The sequence below is a fragment of the Opisthocomus hoazin genome, chromosome 2 (assembly GCF_030867145.1).
Source record: "Opisthocomus hoazin isolate bOpiHoa1 chromosome 2, bOpiHoa1.hap1, whole genome shotgun sequence".
In the NCBI taxonomy this organism is placed as follows: Eukaryota; Metazoa; Chordata; class Aves; order Opisthocomiformes; family Opisthocomidae; genus Opisthocomus; species Opisthocomus hoazin.
In genome coordinates, this window is record NC_134415.1 from 131862330 (window position 1) to 131880616 (window position 18287).

Below are 18287 nucleotides of genomic sequence, written 5' to 3' on the forward strand. Positions count from 1 at the left end.
ACCCTGCATCCCAGTCCTGCACCCCGCATCCCAGTCCTGTGTCCTGCATCCCAGTCCTGCACCCTGCATCCTGCACCCTGCATCCCAGTCCTGCACCCTGCATCCTGCACCCTGCATCCCAGTCCTGCGTCCTGCACCCCACCTCCCACATCCCCATCCCGCACCCCAGTCCCGCCTCCCGCATCCCGCATGCCGCACCCCAGCCATGCCCAGTCCCGCATCCCCACCCCGACCCCCACCCCGACCTCCTTACCCCGCCCCCCGCTCCCGGCCCCGCCCCCCGGCCCCGCCCCGCCCCCCGCCCGCGGCCTCTCCCGCCGCCGCACAAAGGCGGGACTACAGCTCCCGGCGTGCCTAGCGGGGGAGGGCGGGGCGCGGACCTGCGCGCCGGCGGGGCGGTAGCCAATCAGCCTCGCCGCCCGCCCCTCCCCGCCCCGCCCCCTTCCCCGCCCCGCCCCGCCCGGGCCGCAGCGGCCGCGCTGCCATGAGCGAGGTCCCGGCCCGGGCGCTGCTGCGGGGGCGGCGCGGCTGAGCTCCCCGCCCCCCCCCGACCCCGCATCCCCCCCCCCCCCCCGACCCCGCACCGCCAGCCCGGCGCGGCCCCGCCCGGCCTCCCGCCCCGCCGCCCTCCCTCCGCCATGGCCGGTAAGCCCCGCGGCGAGGCCCTGCGGGTGGTGGCCCGGTGCCGGCCGCTGAGCCGGCGGGAGGAGGCTGCGGGCTGCGAGCGGGTGCTGGAGCTGGACGCGGGGCTGGGGCAGGTGAGCATCCGCAACCCCCGCGCCGCCCCGGGAGAGCCGCCCAAGACCTTCACCTTCGACGCCGTCTACGACGCCGGGTGCAAGCAGGCCGAGCTGTACGAGGAGACGGTGCGGCCGCTGATCGAGGCCGTGCTGCGCGGCTTCAACGGCACCGTCTTCGCCTACGGCCAGACCGGCACCGGGAAGACCTACACCATGCAGGGGGCCTGGGCCGAGCCCGAGAAGCGCGGCATCATCCCCATGTCCTTCGAGCACATCTTCACCCACATCTCCCGCTCGCAGAACCAGCAGTACCTGGTGAGGGCTTCCTACCTGGAGATCTACCAGGAGGAGATCAGGGACCTCCTCGCCAAGGACCAGAGCAAGAAGCTGGAGCTGAAGGAGAACCCCGAGACGGGGGTGTACATCAAGGACCTCTCCTCCTTCGTGACCAAGAACGTCAAGGAGATCGAGCACGTGATGAACCTGGGGAGCCAGACGCGCTCCGTGGGCAGCACCAACATGAACGAGCACAGCTCGCGCTCCCACGCCATCTTCCTCATCACCATCGAGTGCAGCGAGACGGGGCCGGACGGCCAGGAGCACATCCGCGTGGGCAAGCTCAACCTGGTGGACCTGGCCGGCAGCGAGCGTCAGAGCAAGATGGGGGCCCACGGAGAGCGCCCCAAGGAAGCGTCCAAGATCAACCTCTCCCTCTCCGCCCTGGGCAACGTCATCTCCGCCCTCGTTGACGGAAAGAGCACGCACATCCCGTACCGGGACTCCAAGCTGACCCGCCTGCTGCAGGACTCCCTCGGGGGCAACGCCAAGACCATCATGGTGGCCACCTTGGGCCCGGCCTCTCACAGCTACGATGAGAGCCTCTCCACCCTCCGGTTCGCCAACAGGGCCAAGAACATCAAGAACAAGCCCCGGGTGAACGAGGACCCCAAGGACACCTTGCTGCGGGAGTTTCAGGAGGAGATCGTCCGGCTGAAAGCCCAGCTGGAGAAACGCGGCATGCTGGGGAAGAAGAGGAGAAGGAGCAGCCGGAGGAAGAAAGCGCTGGACGGAGAAAGCGCCACGGAGAACGAAGGGGAGGACGACAACGAGGACGGCCTGGAGAAGAACATGGAGAATTACTTGAAGGAGCAGAAGGCGAGGCTGGAAGAGGAGAAGGCCGCTATCCAGGATGACCACAGCCTGGTGAGCGAGGAGAAGCAGAAGCTGCTGCAGGAGAAGGAGAAGATGATAGAGGATCTGCGGAAGGAGCAGGAGGCCACAGAGCTGCTGGCCACCAAGTACAAGGTACGTGTCGCCACGCGTCCTGGTGAGCAGTGCTGGGGGACAACCTGCTTTGCCTCCGGCCCCTCATAGGCATGAATGGGACCCAGGCGAGGTGGGCTCCCAAGGGAGGTGGGCTCCCAAGGAAGGAGCCCGAGCAAGGAGGGCTCCCAAGGAAGGTGTGAAGGAAGGTGGGCTCCCAAGGAAGGTGCCCGAGCAAGGTGGGCTTCCAAGCGAGGTGGGCTCCTGAGGAAGGTGCCCAAGCGAGGTGGGCTCCCAAGCAAGGTGGGCTCCCAAGCGAGATGGGCTCTCAAGCAAGTTGGGCTCCCAAGGAAGGTGTCCGAGCGAGGTGGGCTCCCAAGGAAAGTGCCCAAGCGAGGTGGGCTTCTAAGCGAGGTGGGCTCCCGAGGAACGTGCCCAAGCAAGGTGGGCTTCCAAGCGAGGTGGGCTCCCAAGGAAGGTGCTCGAGTGAGGTGGGCTTCCAAGCAAGGTGCACGAGTGAGGTGGGCTCCCAAGGAAGGTTCCTGAGCGAGGTGGGCTCCCAAGTGATGTGCCTGAGCGAGGTGGGCTTCCAAGCGAGGTGGGCTCCCAAGGAAGGTGCCCAAGTAAGGTGGGCTTCCAAGCGAGGTGGGCTCCCAAGCGAGGTGCCCGAGTGAGGTGAGCTCCCAAGGAAGGTGCCCGAGCGAGGTGGGCTCCCAAGTGACATGCCCGAGCGAGGTGGGCTTCCAAGCGAGGTGGGCTCCCGAGCAAGGTGCCCAACCAAGGTGGGCTTCCAAGCGAGGTGCCCGAGTGAGGTGAGCTCCCAATGAAGGTGCCGAGCGAGGTGGGCTCCCGAGGAAGGTGCCCAAGCGAGGTGGGCTCCCGAGCGAGGAGGGCTCCCGAGGAAGGTGCCCAAGCGAGCTGGGCTCCCAAGCAGGACGTCCAAGCATGGTGCCCGGGGCCAGCCCCACGCTCCTGTGCAGCGGTGGGCTGGGGTCGCCCTCAGACGTGGACCTGCGTGGGGACCTTTTGTGGGAGCTCCTGGGGGCTGGGGGTGGGAAGGGCCACGGGGAGCAGATCACTGCTGGCACGAGTTTGCCGTGCTCAGCTCGTGCCCCCCTCAGCACAACAAAGCCGCTTGCGGCGGGGCGGGGAGTGATGCTGCAGATTCGTCCCCGGTCACCCCAGGGACGCGCCCAGGGCTGGGGCCGCGGCACCGCCTGCCCCCCACCCAGCCCCACGGCTCCCACCCTGCCCACAGGGACCCCCGGCCCCCCCTCCCCACCCCAAATCCTTCCCGGCGCCCCGCAGCCGGAGCGGGGTGGGTGGGGGCACATCCTGGGACCCTCCGAGCTGCTGGCTGAGGGATGCTGGGGGGTGCGGGGCTGAGCCAGGGGTGCGGGGCTGCACCACAACCCCCCCACCCCAGCCCTGCTCCTGTCCCTGGCCAGGCCGGGGGGTCCTGGCCACCGCGTCGCGCCCCGGCACAGCCCCTCTGTCACCGCGGTGGCCCGGATGTGGTGGCCGGGCTGGAGACCTGGCACGGAGCCCTTGGGGTGGGGGGACACGGCTGGGGTGTGGGGATTTGGGGGGCTCAGCCAGGGGGGATGCTCTTGTACCCTCCTCCGTGGCCAGAGCTGTGTGTGGGGCAGCCCCAGGGACCCGTGGCCATGTCCAGGGACGTGTGACCATGCCCAGGGACATGTGGCCATGCCTGGATGTCCACACAGGGACCCGTGGGCTCATACTGGGACGTGCCGCTGGGGCAGAGCCATCAGGGGGGACACTGGTCGCAGGCTGGCATGCCGGGTGTCCCAAGATGGGTGTCCCAAGATGGGTGTCCCATGCTGGGTGTGCTATGCCGGGTGTCCCATGATGGGTGTCCCATAATGGGTGTCCCATGATGGGTGTCCCATGCCGGGTGTCCCATGCTGGGTGTCCCACGCTGAGTGTCCCACGCTGAGCATCCCATGCTGGACGTCCCATGCTGGGTGTCCCATGCTGGGTGTCCCATGCCGGGTGTCCCATGGTGGGCGTCCCACGCTGGGCGTCCCATGCTGGGTGTCCCATGCCGGGTGTCCCATGGTGGGCGTCCCATGGTGGGCGTCCCATGGTGGCTGTCCCATGGTGGGCGTCCCATGGTGGCTGTCCCATGCCGGGTGTCCCACGCCGGGTGTCCCATGGTGGGTGTCCCATGCTGGGTGTCCCATGGTGGGTGTCCCATGGTGGGCGTCCCACGCTGGGTGTCCCACGCTGGGCGTCCCATGCTGGGTGTCCCACACTGGGTGTCCCATGATGGGTGTCCCATGATGGGCATCCCATGGTGGGCGTCCCATGGTGGGCGTCCCATGATGGGCGTCCCATGGTGGGCGTCCCATGATGGGCGTCCCATGGTGGCTGTCCCATGGTGGGCGTCCCATGGTGGCTGTCCCATGCCGGGTGTCCCACGCCGGGTGTCCCATGGTGGGTGTCCCATGCTGGGTGTCCCATGGTGGGTGTCCCATGGTGGGCGTCCCACGCTGGGTGTCCCACGCTGGGCGTCCCATGCTGGGTGTCCCACACTGGGTGTCCCATGATGGGTGTCCCATGATGGGCATCCCATGGTGGGCGTCCCATGGTGGGCGTCCCATGATGGGCGTCCCATGGTGGGTGTCCCATGATGGGCATCCCATGATGGGTGTCCCATGATGGGCATCCCATGGTGGGTGTCCCATGGTGGGTGTCCCATGCCGGGTGTCCCACGCCGGGTGTCCCATGCTGGGTGTCCCATGCTGGGTGTCCCATGCTGGGCGTCCCATGCTGGGTGTCCCATGATGGGTGTCCCATGCCGGGTGTCCCATGATGGGCGTCCCATGGTGGGTGTCCCATGATGGGCATCCCATGATGGGTGTCCCATGATGGGCATCCCATGGTGGGTGTCCCATGGTGGGCGTCCCATGCCGGGTGTCCCACGCCGGGTGTCCCATGGTGGGTGTCCCATGCTGGGTGTCCCATGATGGGCGTCCCATGCTGGGTGTCCCATGCTGGGTGTCCCATGCCGGGTGTCCCATGCTGGGTGTCCCATGATGGGTGTCCCATGCTGGGTGTCCCACGCCAGGTGTCCCATGATGGGTGTCCCATGGTGAGTGTCCCATGCTGAGTCTCCCATGCTGGGTGTCCCATGATGGGCGTCCCATGCTGGGCGTCCCATGCTGGGTGTCCCACGCCAGGTGTCCCGGCAGAGCAGGACGCTCAGCGCCGTGGTGGGCTCCCCGCAGCCGGTCCCCGCACGCCGCGGCGGTGGAGCGCGGGCCGTGGCTGGCAGCCGTCCCGCGCGGTCTCCTCGCCCGGCGCGGCGCAGCGGGGCTGGCCGGAGGCCACGGCGTGTCCTGTAACTGCTGAGTAACGAGGCAGGGCCGGAGGCGAGGTGACGCCGCGTCCTCCTCGGTGGCCTTCGGAGCCGCTCCGCACGCCGGGACCCTCCGGCCACGGGGGCACGGCACCGTCACGCCAGCGTGGTCTCGCCCCGGGGGGCAAAAATCCCCCCTGAGCCAGCAGCGGGGCCAGGCGAGGGGGCTGCTGTGTCCCGCTCACGCGTGGGACGGCTCCGTCACCGTGGGGGGGGGACACGCTGGACCCCGCCTCGCCGTCGCGCTGGTGATGGGGCCGGCCAGCCCGGCAGATGTGCACCCCGGCGCCCAGATGTGCACCCCGGCACCCAGATGTGCGCCCTGGGCGCCCAGATGTGCACCCCGGCACCCAGATGTGCACCCCAGTGCCCAGATGTGCACCTCGGCGCCCAGATGTGCACCCTGGCACCCAGATTTGCATTTTGGCACCCAGATGTGTGCCCTGGGCACCCAGATGTGCACCCCGGCGCCCAGATGTGTGCCTTGATGCCCAGATGTGTGCCCTGGCATCCAGATGTGCACTCTGACGCCCAGATGTTCACCCTGGCACCCAGATGTGCGCCCTGGCATCCAGATATGCACCTCGGTGCCCAGCTGTGCACCTTGGCACCCAGATGTGCACCCCGGCACTCAGATGTGCACCCTGGCACCCAGATATGCACTCTGGCACCCAGATGTGTGCCCTGGGTGCCCAGATGTGCGCCCCGGCACCCAGATGTGCACTCCGGCACCCAGATGTGCACCCCGGCGCCCAGATGTGCGCCTTGACGCCCAGATGTGCGCCCTGGGCGCCCAGATGTGCACTCTGGCACCCAGATGTGCGCCCTGGCACCCAGATGTGCACTCTGGCACCCAGATGTGCGCCCTGGCACCCAGATGTGCGCCCTGGCACCCAGATGTGCACTCTGGCACCCAGATGTGCACCCTGGCACCCAGATGTGCACCCTGGCACCCAGATGTGTGCCCTGGCACCCAGATGTGCACTCTGGCACCCAGATGTGCGCCCTGGCACCCAGATGCTGCGGGGGTTCGGCTGCTCCGGGCCCCTCGCCCGCTGGCTCTGCTGGGTGCCAAGACCGGGGTCAGCGGGCAGTAAGGTGCCGGGGAAATTATTTGGGTGCTGGAAACGAGCTGAACCCTGGCTCAGCATCGTCCCAGCACCCGCCTGGTGCCCCCATCCCCCTCCCTGCACCCCAGCAGGGTGCTGGGGACGCTCCCCGTCACCGTGAGGGCCGGGAAGGGGGGAGAAAAGAGGGGAAACCCCAGGGGAAATGCAGAATTGCCCCAGATCGTGGCCGGTGTGGCCGGGGACCTGCCCAGGGCGGGTGGTGGCGGCAGCGCCGAATGCCACGTGTGCCCCCCACCCCGCGCCAGCGTCCCCCTCGGCGTGGCGTGAGCCTGCGGGCACGGGGTGCCCCCCTTCCCGCCCCTCCCGGTGCCGGCTGCGCTGTCCCGGGGACCCCTGCACGCGGTGACACGGCCCCTTCCTTCCCCCTGGGGACGCCAAGGAAAGGCGGCTGCGGTGGGGTGGGGTGGGGGGGACGGGCTGGGGTGGCTCCCAGGGGGTCGGGGCAGAGCCCCCTGCCCAGCTCGGCGTGGCTCAGCATGGCTTGGCATGGCTTGGTATGGCTTGGTATGGCTTGGTATGGCTTGGCATGGCTTGGCTTGGCATGGCTTGGTATGGCTTGGTATGGCTTGGCTTGGCATGGCTTGGTATGGCTTGGTATGGCTTGGCATGGCTTGGCTTGGCTTGGTTTGGCATGGCTTGGTATGGCTTGGTATGGCTCGACATGGCTTGGCACGGCTTGGCATGGCTTGGTATGGCTTGGCATGGCTTGGTATGGCTTGGCTTGGCTTGGTATGGCTTGGTATGGCTTGGTATGGCTCGACATGGCTTGGCACGGCTTGGCATGGCTTGGTATGGCTTGGCATGGCTTGGTATGGCTTGGCTTGGATTGGCATGGCTTGGTATGGCTTGGTATGGCTTGGCATGGCTTGGCTTGGCATGGCTTGGTATGGCTTGGTATGGCTCAGCGTGGTTTGGCATGGATCGGCGTAGCTTGGCATGGCTCAGCATGGCTTGGCACAGCTTGGCACAGCTTGACATGGCTTGGTATGGCTTGGCATGGTTCAGCAGGGCTTGACATGGCTTGGCTCAGGTTGCAATGGCTTGGTATGGCTCGGTGTGGTTTGGCTCGGCACGGCTTGGCATGGCTCAGCATGGCTTGGCACAGCTTGACATGGCTTGGTGTGGCTTGGCATGGCTCAGCATGGCTTGGCACAGCTTGGCACAGCTTGACATGGCTTGGCGTGGCTTGGCATGGTTCAGCAGGGCTTGACATGGCTTGGCTCAGGTTGGCATGGCTTGGTATGGCTCGGCGTGGTTTGGCTCTTCATGGCTTGGCATGGCTCAGCATGGCTCAGCACAGCTTGGCATGGCTTGGCATGGCTTGGCACAGCACGGCTTGGCATGGCTTGGCGTGGCTCAGCAGGGCTTGGCATGGCTTGGCATGGCTCAGCATGGCTTGGCGTGGCATGGCATGGCTCAACGTGTCTTGGCACAACTTGGCATGGCTTGGCATGGCATGGCATGGCTTGACATGGCTCAGCAGGGCTTGGCATGGCTTGGCTTGGCATGGCTTGGCATGGCTTGGCGTGGTTTGGCACAGCTGGGCATGGCTTGGCATGTGTTGGCATGGCTCAACATGGCTCAGCATGGCTTGGCACAGCTTGACATGTCTTGGCACAGCTTGGCATGGCTCAACGTGGCTCGGCATGGCTCAATGTGGCTTGGCACAGCTTGGCACGGCTCGGCACGGCTTGGCATGGCTCAGCTGGGCCTGGGTCCCCGCTGCCGGCAGCTGCTCCACACCCGTGGCATCCCATGGCCTGGCCGCTGTGCGGGGGGAAGCCGGACCCGACGCAGCCGGGGCTCGGCCCCACGCCCCGTCCCCACGGAGGGACCCCGGCACTCGCCCCCCCTCCCCGGCAGCCCAACCGGCCCCGAGCCGGGGGGACCCCGCGCTGCTCACAGAATCAGAATCCCAGCCTGGCAGGGGTGGCAGGGCCCTCTGTGGGTCCCCCAGCCCAACCCCCTGCCCAAGCAGGGTCACCCAGAGCAGGGGGCACAGCACCGCGGCCAGGCGGGGCTGGAATATCTCCAGAGAAGGAGACTCCACAGCCCCTCTGGGCAGCCTGGGCCAGGGCTCCGGCACCCTCAGAGGGAAGAAGTTCTTCCTCGGGTTCAGCTGGAGCTTCCCAGGCTTCAGTTTGTGCCCATTGCCCCTTGTCCTGTCGCTGGGCACCACTGGAAAGAGTCTGGCCCCGTCCTCCTGACCCCCACCCTGCAGATATTTAGAGGCATTTCGAAGGTCCCCTCTCAGCCTTCTCTTCTCCAGGCTGAACAAGCCCAGCTCCCTCAGCCTCTCCTCGCAGCAGAGATGCTCCAGTCCCCTCCTCATCCTCGTAGCCCTCCGCTGGACTCTCTCCAGTAGCTCCTCATCTTTCTTGAACTGGGGAGCCCAGCACTGGACCCAGCACTGCAGATGGGGCCTCCCCAGGGCAGAGCAGAGGGGCAGGAGAACCTCCCTCGCCCTGCTGCCCACACTCCTCCTCATGCACCCCAGGATCCCATTGGCCTTCTTGGCACCCAGGGCACGCTGCTGGCTCATGGTCACCCTGTCGTCCCCCAGCACTCCCAGTCCCTCTCCGCAGAGCTGCTCTCCAGCAGCTCAGCCCCAGCCTGTCCTGGTGCCTGGGGTTGTTCCTCCCCAGGTACAGGACCCTGCCCTTGACCTTGTTGAACCTCATCAGGTTCCTCTCTGCCCAACTCTCCAGCCTGCCCAGGTCTCGCTGGATGGCAGCACAGCCTGCCGGGGTATCCACCACTCCTCCCAGTTTGGTGCCATCAGCAGACTTGCTCCGGGCTGCAGCCCCCTCCCCGGCAGCTGGGGAGCGAAAAGCTCCCACCCCCCTGAAGCCGGGGGTCAGGCCGGGGGCCAGGGCTGTGCTGTGACCCCCCCGCCGCGCTCCCCCCTCCCCAGGCGATGGAGAGCAAGCTGCTCATCGGCGGCAGGACCATCGTGGACCACACCAACGAGCAGCAGAAGATGCTGGAGCTGAAGCGGCAGGAGATAGCCGAGCAGGTAACGGCGCGGGGGCCCGGCTGAGGCGGGCGACGGGGGTCTCTCGGGGGGCCAGTTCCCCCCCCCCAGGCTCTGAGCGTTTCCCCCCTCCCCGCTCTGCAGAAACGCCGGGAGCGGGAGATGCAGCAGGAGATGTTGCTGCGGGACGAGGAGACCATGGAGCTGCGGGAGACCTACACCTCCCTGCAGCAGGAGGTGGAGATCAAAACCAAGAAGCTGAAGAAGGTGAGAGCGTGGCGGGGTGGGGGGACACACGACCGTCCCTCCGGCCCCCCGGGGCGGGCGCGGGGCTGAGGGTGCTGCTGTCCCCCAGCTCTACGCCAAGCTGCAGGCCGTGAAGGCGGAGATCCAGGACCAGCACGACGAGTACATCCGCGTGCGCCAGGACCTGGAGGAGGCGCAGAACGAGCAGACGCGGGAGCTGAAGCTCAAGTAGGTGGTCGGGCGTCCCCCCCACAGCCGGGCAGGGCAGAGCTGGGGTGCACGGAGCAGAACTGGGGTGCTCAGAGCAGAACTGGGGTGTGCAAGGCGGTGCTGGGGTGCTCAGAGCAGAACTGGGGTGCTCAGACGAGAACTGGGGTGCACACAGCAGAGCTGGGGTGTGCAAGGCAGTGCTGGGGTGCTCTAGACTAGAACTGGGGTGCTCAGAGCAGAGCTGGGGTGCACAGAGCACAATTGGGGTGTGCAGAGCAGAGCTGGGGTGCATACAGGAGAGCTGGGGTGCTCAGAGCAGAACTGGGGTGCTCAGAGCAGAGCTGGGGTGCACAGAGCAAAACTGGGGGGCACACAGCAGAACTGGGGTGCTCAGAGCAGAGCTGGGGTGCACAGAGCAAAACTGGGGGGCACACAGCAGAACTGGGGTGCACACAGCAGAGCTGGGGTGCTCAGAGCAGAGCTGGGGTGCTCAGACTAGAACTGGGGTGCTCAGAGCAGAGCTGGGGTGCACAGAGCACAATTGGGCTGTGCAGAGCAGAGCTGGGGTGCACACAGGAGAGCTGGGGTGTGCAAGGCAGTGCTGGGGTGCTCTAGACTAGAACTGGGGTGCTCAAACCAGAACTGGGGTGCTCAGACTAGAACTGGGGTGCACACAGCAGAGCTGGGGTGTGCAAGGCCGTGCTGGGGTGCTCAGACTAGAACTGGGGTGCTCAGATGAGAACTGGGGTGCACACAGGAGAGCTGGGGTGTGCAAGGCAGTGCTGGGGTGTGCAAGGCCGTGCTGGGGTGCTCAGACCAGAACTGGGGTGCTCAGACGAGAACTGGGGTGCACACAGGAGAGCTGGGGAGTGCAAGGCCGTGCTGGGGTGCTCTAGACTAGAACTGGGGTGCTCAGACCAGAACTGGGGTTTTCAGACCAGAACTGGGGTGTGCAAGGCCGTGCTGGGGTGCTCAGACCAGAACCGGGGTGCTCAGACGAGAACTGGGGTGCACACAGGAGAGCTGGGGTGTGCAAGGCAGTGCTGGGGTGTGCAAGGCCGTGCTGGGGTGCTCAGACCAGAACTGGGGTGCTCAGACGAGAACTGGGGTGCACACAGGAGAGCTGGGGTGCTCAGAGCAGATCTGGGGTGCTCAGACCAGAACTGGGGTGCACACAGCAGAGCTGGGGTGCTCAGAGCAGATCTGGGGTGCTCAGACCAGAACTGGGGTGCACACAGCAGAACTGGGGAGCTCAGAGCAGATTTGGGGTGCACACAGCAGAACTGGGGTGCACACAGCAGAACTGGGGAGCTCAGAGCAGCGCTGGGGTGCACAGAGCAGAACTGGGGTGCTCAGAGCAGAGCTGGGGTGTGCAGAGCAGATTTGGGGTGCACACAGCAGAACTGGGGTGCACACAGCAGAACTGGGGAGCTCAGAGCAGCGCTGGGGTGCACAGAGCAGAACTGGGGTGCTCAGACCAGAACTGGGGTGCTCAGACGAGAACTGGGGTGCACACAGGAGAGCTGGGGTGTGCAAGGCGGTGCTGGGGTGCTCTAGACTACAACTGGGGTGCTCAAACCAGAACTGGGGTGCTCAGACTAGAACTGGGGTGCACACAGCAGAGCTGGGGTGTGCAAGGCCGTGCTGGGGTGCTCAGACCAGAACTGGGGTGCTCAGACGAGAACTGGGGTGCACACAGGAGAGCTGGGGTGTGCAAGGCAGTGCTGGGGTGCTCTAGACTAGAACTGGGGTGCTCAGAGCAGCGCTGGGGTGCACACAGCAGAACTGGGGTGCTCAGAGCAGATTTGGGGTGCACACAGCAGAACTGGGGTGCACACAGCAGAGCTGGGGTGCTCAGAGCAGATTTGGGGTGCACACAGCAGCGCTGGGGTGCACACAGCAGAACTGGGGAGCACACAGCAGAACTGGGGAGCTCAGAGCAGATTTGGGGTGCACACAGCAGAACTGGGGTGCACACAGCAGAACTGGGGAGCTCAGAGCAGATTTGGGGTGCACACAGCAGAACTGGGGTGCACACAGCAGAACTGGGGTGCACAGAGCAGAACTGGGGTGCTCAGAGCAGCGCTGGGGTGCACACAGCAGAACTGGGGTGCACACAGCAGAGCTGGGGTGCTCAGAGCAGATTTGGGGTGCACACAGCAGCGCTGGGGTGCACACAGCAGAACTGGGGTGCACACAGCAGAACTGGGGTGCTCAGAGCAGCGCTGGGGTGCACACAGCAGAACTGGGGTGCACACAGCAGAGCTGGGGTGCTCAGAGCAGATTTGGGGTGCACACAGCAGAACTGGGGTGCACACAGCAGAACTGGGGAGCTCAGAGCAGATTTGGGGTGCACACAGCAGAACTGGGGTGCACACAGCAGAACTGGGGTGCACAGAGCAGAACTGGGGTGCTCAGAGCAGCGCTGGGGTGCACACAGCAGAACTGGGGTGCACACAGCAGAGCTGGGGTGCTCAGAGCAGATTTGGGGTGCACACAGCAGCGCTGGGGTGCACACAGCAGAACTGGGGTGCACACAGCAGAACTGGGGTGCTCAGAGCAGCGCTGGGGTGCACACAGCAGAACTGGGGTGCACACAGCAGAGCTGGGGTGCTCAGAGCAGATTTGGGGTGCACACAGCAGCGCTGGGGTGCACACAGCAGAACTGGGGTGCACACAGCAGAGCTGGGGAGCTCAGAGCAGAGCTGGGGTGCACACAGCAGAACTGGGGTGCACACAGCAGAACTGGGGTGCTCAGAGCAGGTTTGGGGTGCAGCTGCGGGCGCGGTGCCCCTGCTGACGGGGACACCCGAGCGCTCCCCTCCCCGTCGGCGGCGGCGTGAAACCCGTGGGACCTCCTGAGCGGGGCGAGCGGCTCCCGGGGCGCGAGGGGCTGCTGGGAACGGTGACAACGCAGAGCGCAGCCGGGCAGCGCCTCCGGCCGCTTTGGTGGCACCGCAAGCAGTGATCTCACTCGACGCCGTTAAAAAATCCCACCCAGACGTGTGTGTATATATATATTTATTTATTTATTGTTATATATATTAGCATTTTGGAATCACAGGATGCTTGGGGTTGGAAGGGAGCGTTAGAGGTCGCCTGGCCCGACCGCCCTGCCCTCGCTCTCCGGCCTCTCTCGCCTCCCTCTTGGCCGGAGCTGTTGCTTCACCCGCTCCATTTCCATCCTTTTTCCATCTCGGGGATGTTTTCCCATTTCCCTGCGTCCCCCTCTCTTCTGGCCGTCCCTTTCCTCTCCCTTCCCCACCTGTTTTCTGTCACTTGTCACATTAACTCCTTCCTCTCCTGCTCCTTCCCACCCGCTTGCTCCCGCTCCGTCTCTCTCTCGGCCGCTCGCTCGCTCAGGTACTTGATCATCGAGAACTTCATCCCACCAGAAGAGAAGAACAAGATCATGAACCGCCTGTACTTCGACGGTGAGGAGGACCAGTGGAAGTTCCAGCCGCTGGTGCCCACCGGAGGGTACGTCCCCAGCCCCGACCCACACACGAAGCCTCTGCCGGCAGGGCAGGGGTGTCCCCGGGGCTGGGGGGGCATCGGGGACCCTGGCATGCTTGCAGGTGCCGATGGGTGGAAATCATCTCCAAGCCAAGCCCCACCAGGAGTCACAGAATCACAGAATGTTTGGGGTTGGAAGGGACCTCTGTGGGTCATCTAGTCCAACCCTCTTCACTTGCTGTGACGAGCTCCCTTCGTCACTGTTTGGACACGTTCTTCGTAGGAACTGATGTTCTCTGAGAAATGTTCCTCTCTTGATTTATTTCTTAGAAACTGCAACCAGATGAAGAAGCGGCCTACCTCTGCGGTGGGGTACAAGAGACCCATCAGCCAGTACGCCTGCGTGGCCATGGCCATGGGATCGCATCCTCGGTACCGGGTAAGGGGGACGGCACTGGCGCGGGCCGGGGGACAAGAAGTCGTGGGTTAAATGGGGTGGGAGGGTGGGGGGGCGCGGGGGTGGATGGATGGGTGGGTGGACAGATGGCTGGGTGGGTAGATGAGTGGGTGGATGGATGAGTGGGTGGGTGGATGGATGGATGAATGGATGGATGGATGGGTGGGTGGGTGGATGGATGGATGGATGGATGGACGGATGGGTGGGTGGGTGGGTGAGTGGATGGATGGATGGATGGATAGGTGGGTGGGTGGATGGATGGACGGATGGGTAGGTGGGTGGATGGATGGACGGATGGGTGGGTGGGTGGATGGATGGATGGGTGGGTGGATGGATGAGTGGGTAGGTGAATGGATGGATGGACGGATGGATGGGTGGATGGAGGGATGGGTGGATGGATGGATGGATGGGTGAGTGGGTAGATGAGTGGGTGGGTGAGTGGATGGATGGATGGATGGATGGATGGATGGATGGATGGATGGATGGGTGGATGAATGGATGAGTGGATGGATGGATGGAGGGATGGATGGATGAATGGACAGATGGGTGGGTGGATGGATGGATGAATGGATGAGTGGATGGATGGATGAGTGGATGGATGGATGGACGGGTGGACGGGTGGACGGGTGGGTGGGAGGGTAGATGAGTGGGTGGGTGAATGGATGGATGGACAGATGGGTGGGTGGGTGGGTGGATGGGTGGGTGAATGGGTGGGTGAATGGATGGATGGACAGATGGGTGGGTGGGTGGGTGGGTGGGTGGATGGGTGGGTGGATGGATGGATGAGTAGATGGGCGGATGGATGGGTTGATGAGTGGGTGGGTGAATGGATGGATGGACAGATGGGTGGATGGATGGGTGGGTGGGTGGATATGGATGGGTAGATGAATGGATGGATGGATGGATGGGTGGATGGATGGATGAGTGGATGGGCGGATGGGTGGGTTGATGAGTGGGTGGGTGGATGGATAGATGGATGGACAGGGGGAGAAAAGATGGACTAAACAAGCTCACGATGATTTGAGATAGGTCAGATCAAGCTCCCACCTTTATCCTCCCACTTGGCAGGATCAGTGGCTGTGCCCTCAGCCGGTCCTTGAGCTGCTGGCTCACTGACTCTGGCACCTCCTGCCATTTGAAAGGACGGGGCCTTTCCGCCTTGCCCCCAGGGAAGACCAGAAGACCCTGAGCAGAGCAGGGAGCCTGGGCTCCAGTTTGGAGCTTGCCCTGAGGCTGCGGCAGCCAGAGGAGGGCCCTGCTCCCTGGCATGGCCGTCAGCTTCTCTTGGCAGTGTAGACTTGCCGGAGCTGGCACCGTGTTTTGCCACGTGGTGACTCCCCATGTTGGCTTTCTCTTTGCCCTGTCCTGCTGCAGGCTGAGAACATCATGATCTTGGAGCTGGACCTCTCCCCTCCGGCCATCTTCGAGTTTGAGCGGAGCAGGGACCCGGCAGAGCAGGACCCCCGGGCTCTCCACCTGGAGAGGCTGATGCACCTGGACAGCCTCCTGGAGCGGCCATCGGCCTCCCGGGTGAGGAAGTCCCGATCCTGGTGAGTGCCGGTGGGCAGGGGGACGCGTGGGGCTGTGGTGCGGCCGGGATGCTCCGTGCAGGGCACACGTGGGCTTGGGCAGGTGAAGCTGCAAGTCCCTGCTTCATTTTGGGGTTGAACTGGCCCTGAGGTGTTGGGGGGTGATCAGGTTTTAAAATATGTCTGAGGAAAATCAGAAGTTGCTGCTCCCCAGTAACCAGCGACAGGACGAGATGGCCTCAAGTTGTGTCAGGGGAGGTTCAGATTGGACATTAGGAAAAATTTCTTTCCTGCAAGAGTGGTCAGGGCTTGGCCCAGGCTGCCCAGGGCAGTGGGGGAGTCCCCATCCCTGGAGGGGTTCAAAAACCGTGTGGATGTGGCACTTGGGGACAGGGTTTAGCAGGCGTGGGGGTGTTGGGGTGATGGTTGGGCTTGGTGATCTCAGAGGTCTTCTCCAACCTGAAGGATTCTGTGGTTCTGTGAAAGGCTGGGAGAGCTGGGGCTGGTCAGCCTGGAGAAGAGAAGGCTCCGGGAAGAACTTACTGCAGCCCTTCAAAACATGAAGAGGGCTTGTGAGAGAGCTGGGGACAGGGTTTTTAGCAGGGCCTGCAGTGGTAGGACAAGGGGTGATGGCTTCAAACTGAAAGAGGGTGGGTTTAGAGTAGATCTAAGGAAGAAATTCTTCACTCTGAGGGTGGTGAGACCCTGGCCCAGGTTGCCCAGAGAGGTGGGAGATGCCCCATGCCTGGAACCATTCCAGGCCAGGCTGGACGGGGCTCTGAGCACCCTGATCTGGTTGGAGATGTCCCTGCCCATGGCAGGGGGTTGGACTGGGTGGCCATGAAAGGTCCCTTCCCACCCAAACCAGTCCATGATCCGATGATACACAGATATCCCTGGGTCCGTCCTGCCCAGCCCTGGGTGTCCCGCGCCGCTCCCTGCGTAGCAAAGCACAGAAAATGCCGGGACTTCGGGGAGAGCGCGAGGCCGGGGAAGGAGCAGGAATCCACTTTTTCTCCGTTCGTCCCCCGCTGCAGGTGCCAGACGCCGCGGTCGCTGCCGTCCTCCACCACGCATGCGTCCATCCCCTCCAGCTCCCCGCGCGCCGCCCCGACGCCCGCTCAGGAGTGACGGCCCCGGACCCCCTCGTCCCCTGGCAGCCAGGACTGGGCCCCGGCCGGCAGCGTCTCCACCGGTCCCCGTTCGTCTTTGTCTTCAGCTGCTTTGTGTGCGCGTGTGTTCGTGTGAGACGCTCCCCAGCAGCCCCCGGGGCGAGGGGAGCTGCCCCCTCCCTCCTGCCACCCCCCTTTCCCCGACCCGGACCTGTCCCTTTATTTATTTAACGTATTTATTTATGGAGTGGTTGATGCGTGGAGTCGGTTTGGGCTGGAGGACGTCCAAGGCTGGCAGCGGCCACCACACCGACGGCTCCTGGGGTCCGCTCGGCTCCCGGCCCTCCCCACGCCGCAGGGCTGGGCACGGCGACGCCGCCGGGATGGGCACCTTCGCTTTGCCGGATCCCGGGGGATCTGGTGATTTCCCCAAGGATTTGGAGACTTTGTGGTGGCAGCACCTTGCGCCGGGCTCGTCGGAGGGACTCTCCACCGTGCATCAACGCTGGTGGCAGCAGTGACATCTCATTGACTTCTGGGCATGGCTGTCCTTCCAGGAACGCTGGCCCCAGCCACGGAGAGGGCTTGCGGATCCCAACCACACCAGTCCCGGCGGTGCCGATGCCGGGGCTTTGTCCACCCATGCCACGCTCTGGAGATGGCTCGCCCTGACACCCGGCTTGCTCCCGTCCCTGACTAAGCGGGTGTTCAACTCCTTACAGCAAGAGTGAGGAGATGGAGATAGAGATGGAGATGGAGATGGAGATGGAGATGGAGATGGAGATGGAGAAGGAGATGGAGATGGAGATGAAGGAGATGGAGATGGAGATGGAGAAGGAGATGGAGATGGAGGTGGAGGTGGAGATGGAGGTGGAGGTGGAGATGGAGATGGAGATGGAGATGGAGATGGAGATCTTCATCCCCTGCCACCCACCCCTCCCAAAGACACGCATGGTCTGGGGAGCAACGCTGCCAACGTGAGACCTACGGTGAGGGCCTCCACCACCAACGAAAGGCAATGAAGAACGCAGGGCAAGGTGGGGTTGCCTGGAGGAGCGATGTCGGCATCGCTCTCCTCCGGGCTGGGTAAGACCACGGGGACGTCACCTCGTAGTCGGGAGAGCCTTCCTGGTGGTTGCAGGTGCGGTGGAGGGAAGGTGGGTCTTTGTTGGAGACCATCCCTGGCAGTGCCAGCGGCCAGCTGTGGTTTCCCTGGGATGGCTTCCAGATGTGCGGAGGCGGGGGAGACCCTTTTGCTTGAGAAGATCCCGCGGGAGGAGACGGGTCTTCGGAGGGACGCGTGCCAAGGCCAGTCCCTGGGAAGAAGGCCGGTCCGTGCAGACGGACCTGTGTCTTGTGGCGACGAAGAGGAGGATGGGTCACTGCTCACCCAACGACCTCCCCACGCAGGACCCAGGGTGAGGAGGGAGGGAGAGGGAACACCACGCGGACACGGAGCGGAAACATCCGTAGCGTCTACGTCGGAGCAGTGCCAAGTCCCAGCGAACGGGAGCGTCCCATCAACGCGGGCTGGGTGGCCGCAGACCCTCCCACCCATCTCCTGACGCATCCCCTGGTCGTCACCACCATCTTCTCCTCCCCACACCTGCCCCGGAACACCTCTCCGAAAGCTTCTCCCCCACCCCGGTATCCGGCCCGGAGGCGGTTTTGGAAGCTGCTGGTTGCTCCCGGGACCGAGCTCGCTCCCGTCGAGCAGCACCCAGGTCTGGTCTGCTCAGCCTGGGCAGGAGGACGAGGGGCCGTGTCGGGTCCCTTCCGCGGCGT

The 18287-nt window shown here is 64.6% G+C and overlaps 1 protein-coding gene across 1 annotated transcript; it reads left to right on the top strand.

Moving 5' to 3' along the window:
* Positions 1-590: 590 nt before the first annotated feature.
* Positions 591-16521, top strand: KIF3C (kinesin family member 3C). Its single transcript, XM_075415130.1, has 8 exons — positions 591-2045; positions 9433-9534; positions 9637-9759; positions 9848-9966; positions 13312-13428; positions 13735-13843; positions 15236-15411; positions 16428-16521. Exons 1-8 carry the CDS (start codon positions 639-641, stop codon positions 16519-16521), a joined length of 2247 nt encoding a protein of 748 aa, XP_075271245.1. The 5' UTR covers positions 591-638.
* The last annotated feature ends 1766 nt before the right edge of the window (positions 16522-18287 follow it).

Bases quoted from the DNA above. Each gene is read 5' to 3' on its own strand.
- KIF3C (XM_075415130.1), top strand. From the start codon at position 639: ATGGCCGGTAAGCCCCGCGGCGAGGCCCTGCGGGTGGTGGCCCGGTGC. The intron at 9,967-13,311 runs GTAGGTGGTCGG...TCGCTCGCTCAG, and splicing joins ACGCGGGAGCTGAAGCTCAA to GTACTTGATCATCGAGAACT. The intron at 13,429-13,734 runs GTACGTCCCCAG...TTTATTTCTTAG, and splicing joins CCGCTGGTGCCCACCGGAGG to AAACTGCAACCAGATGAAGA.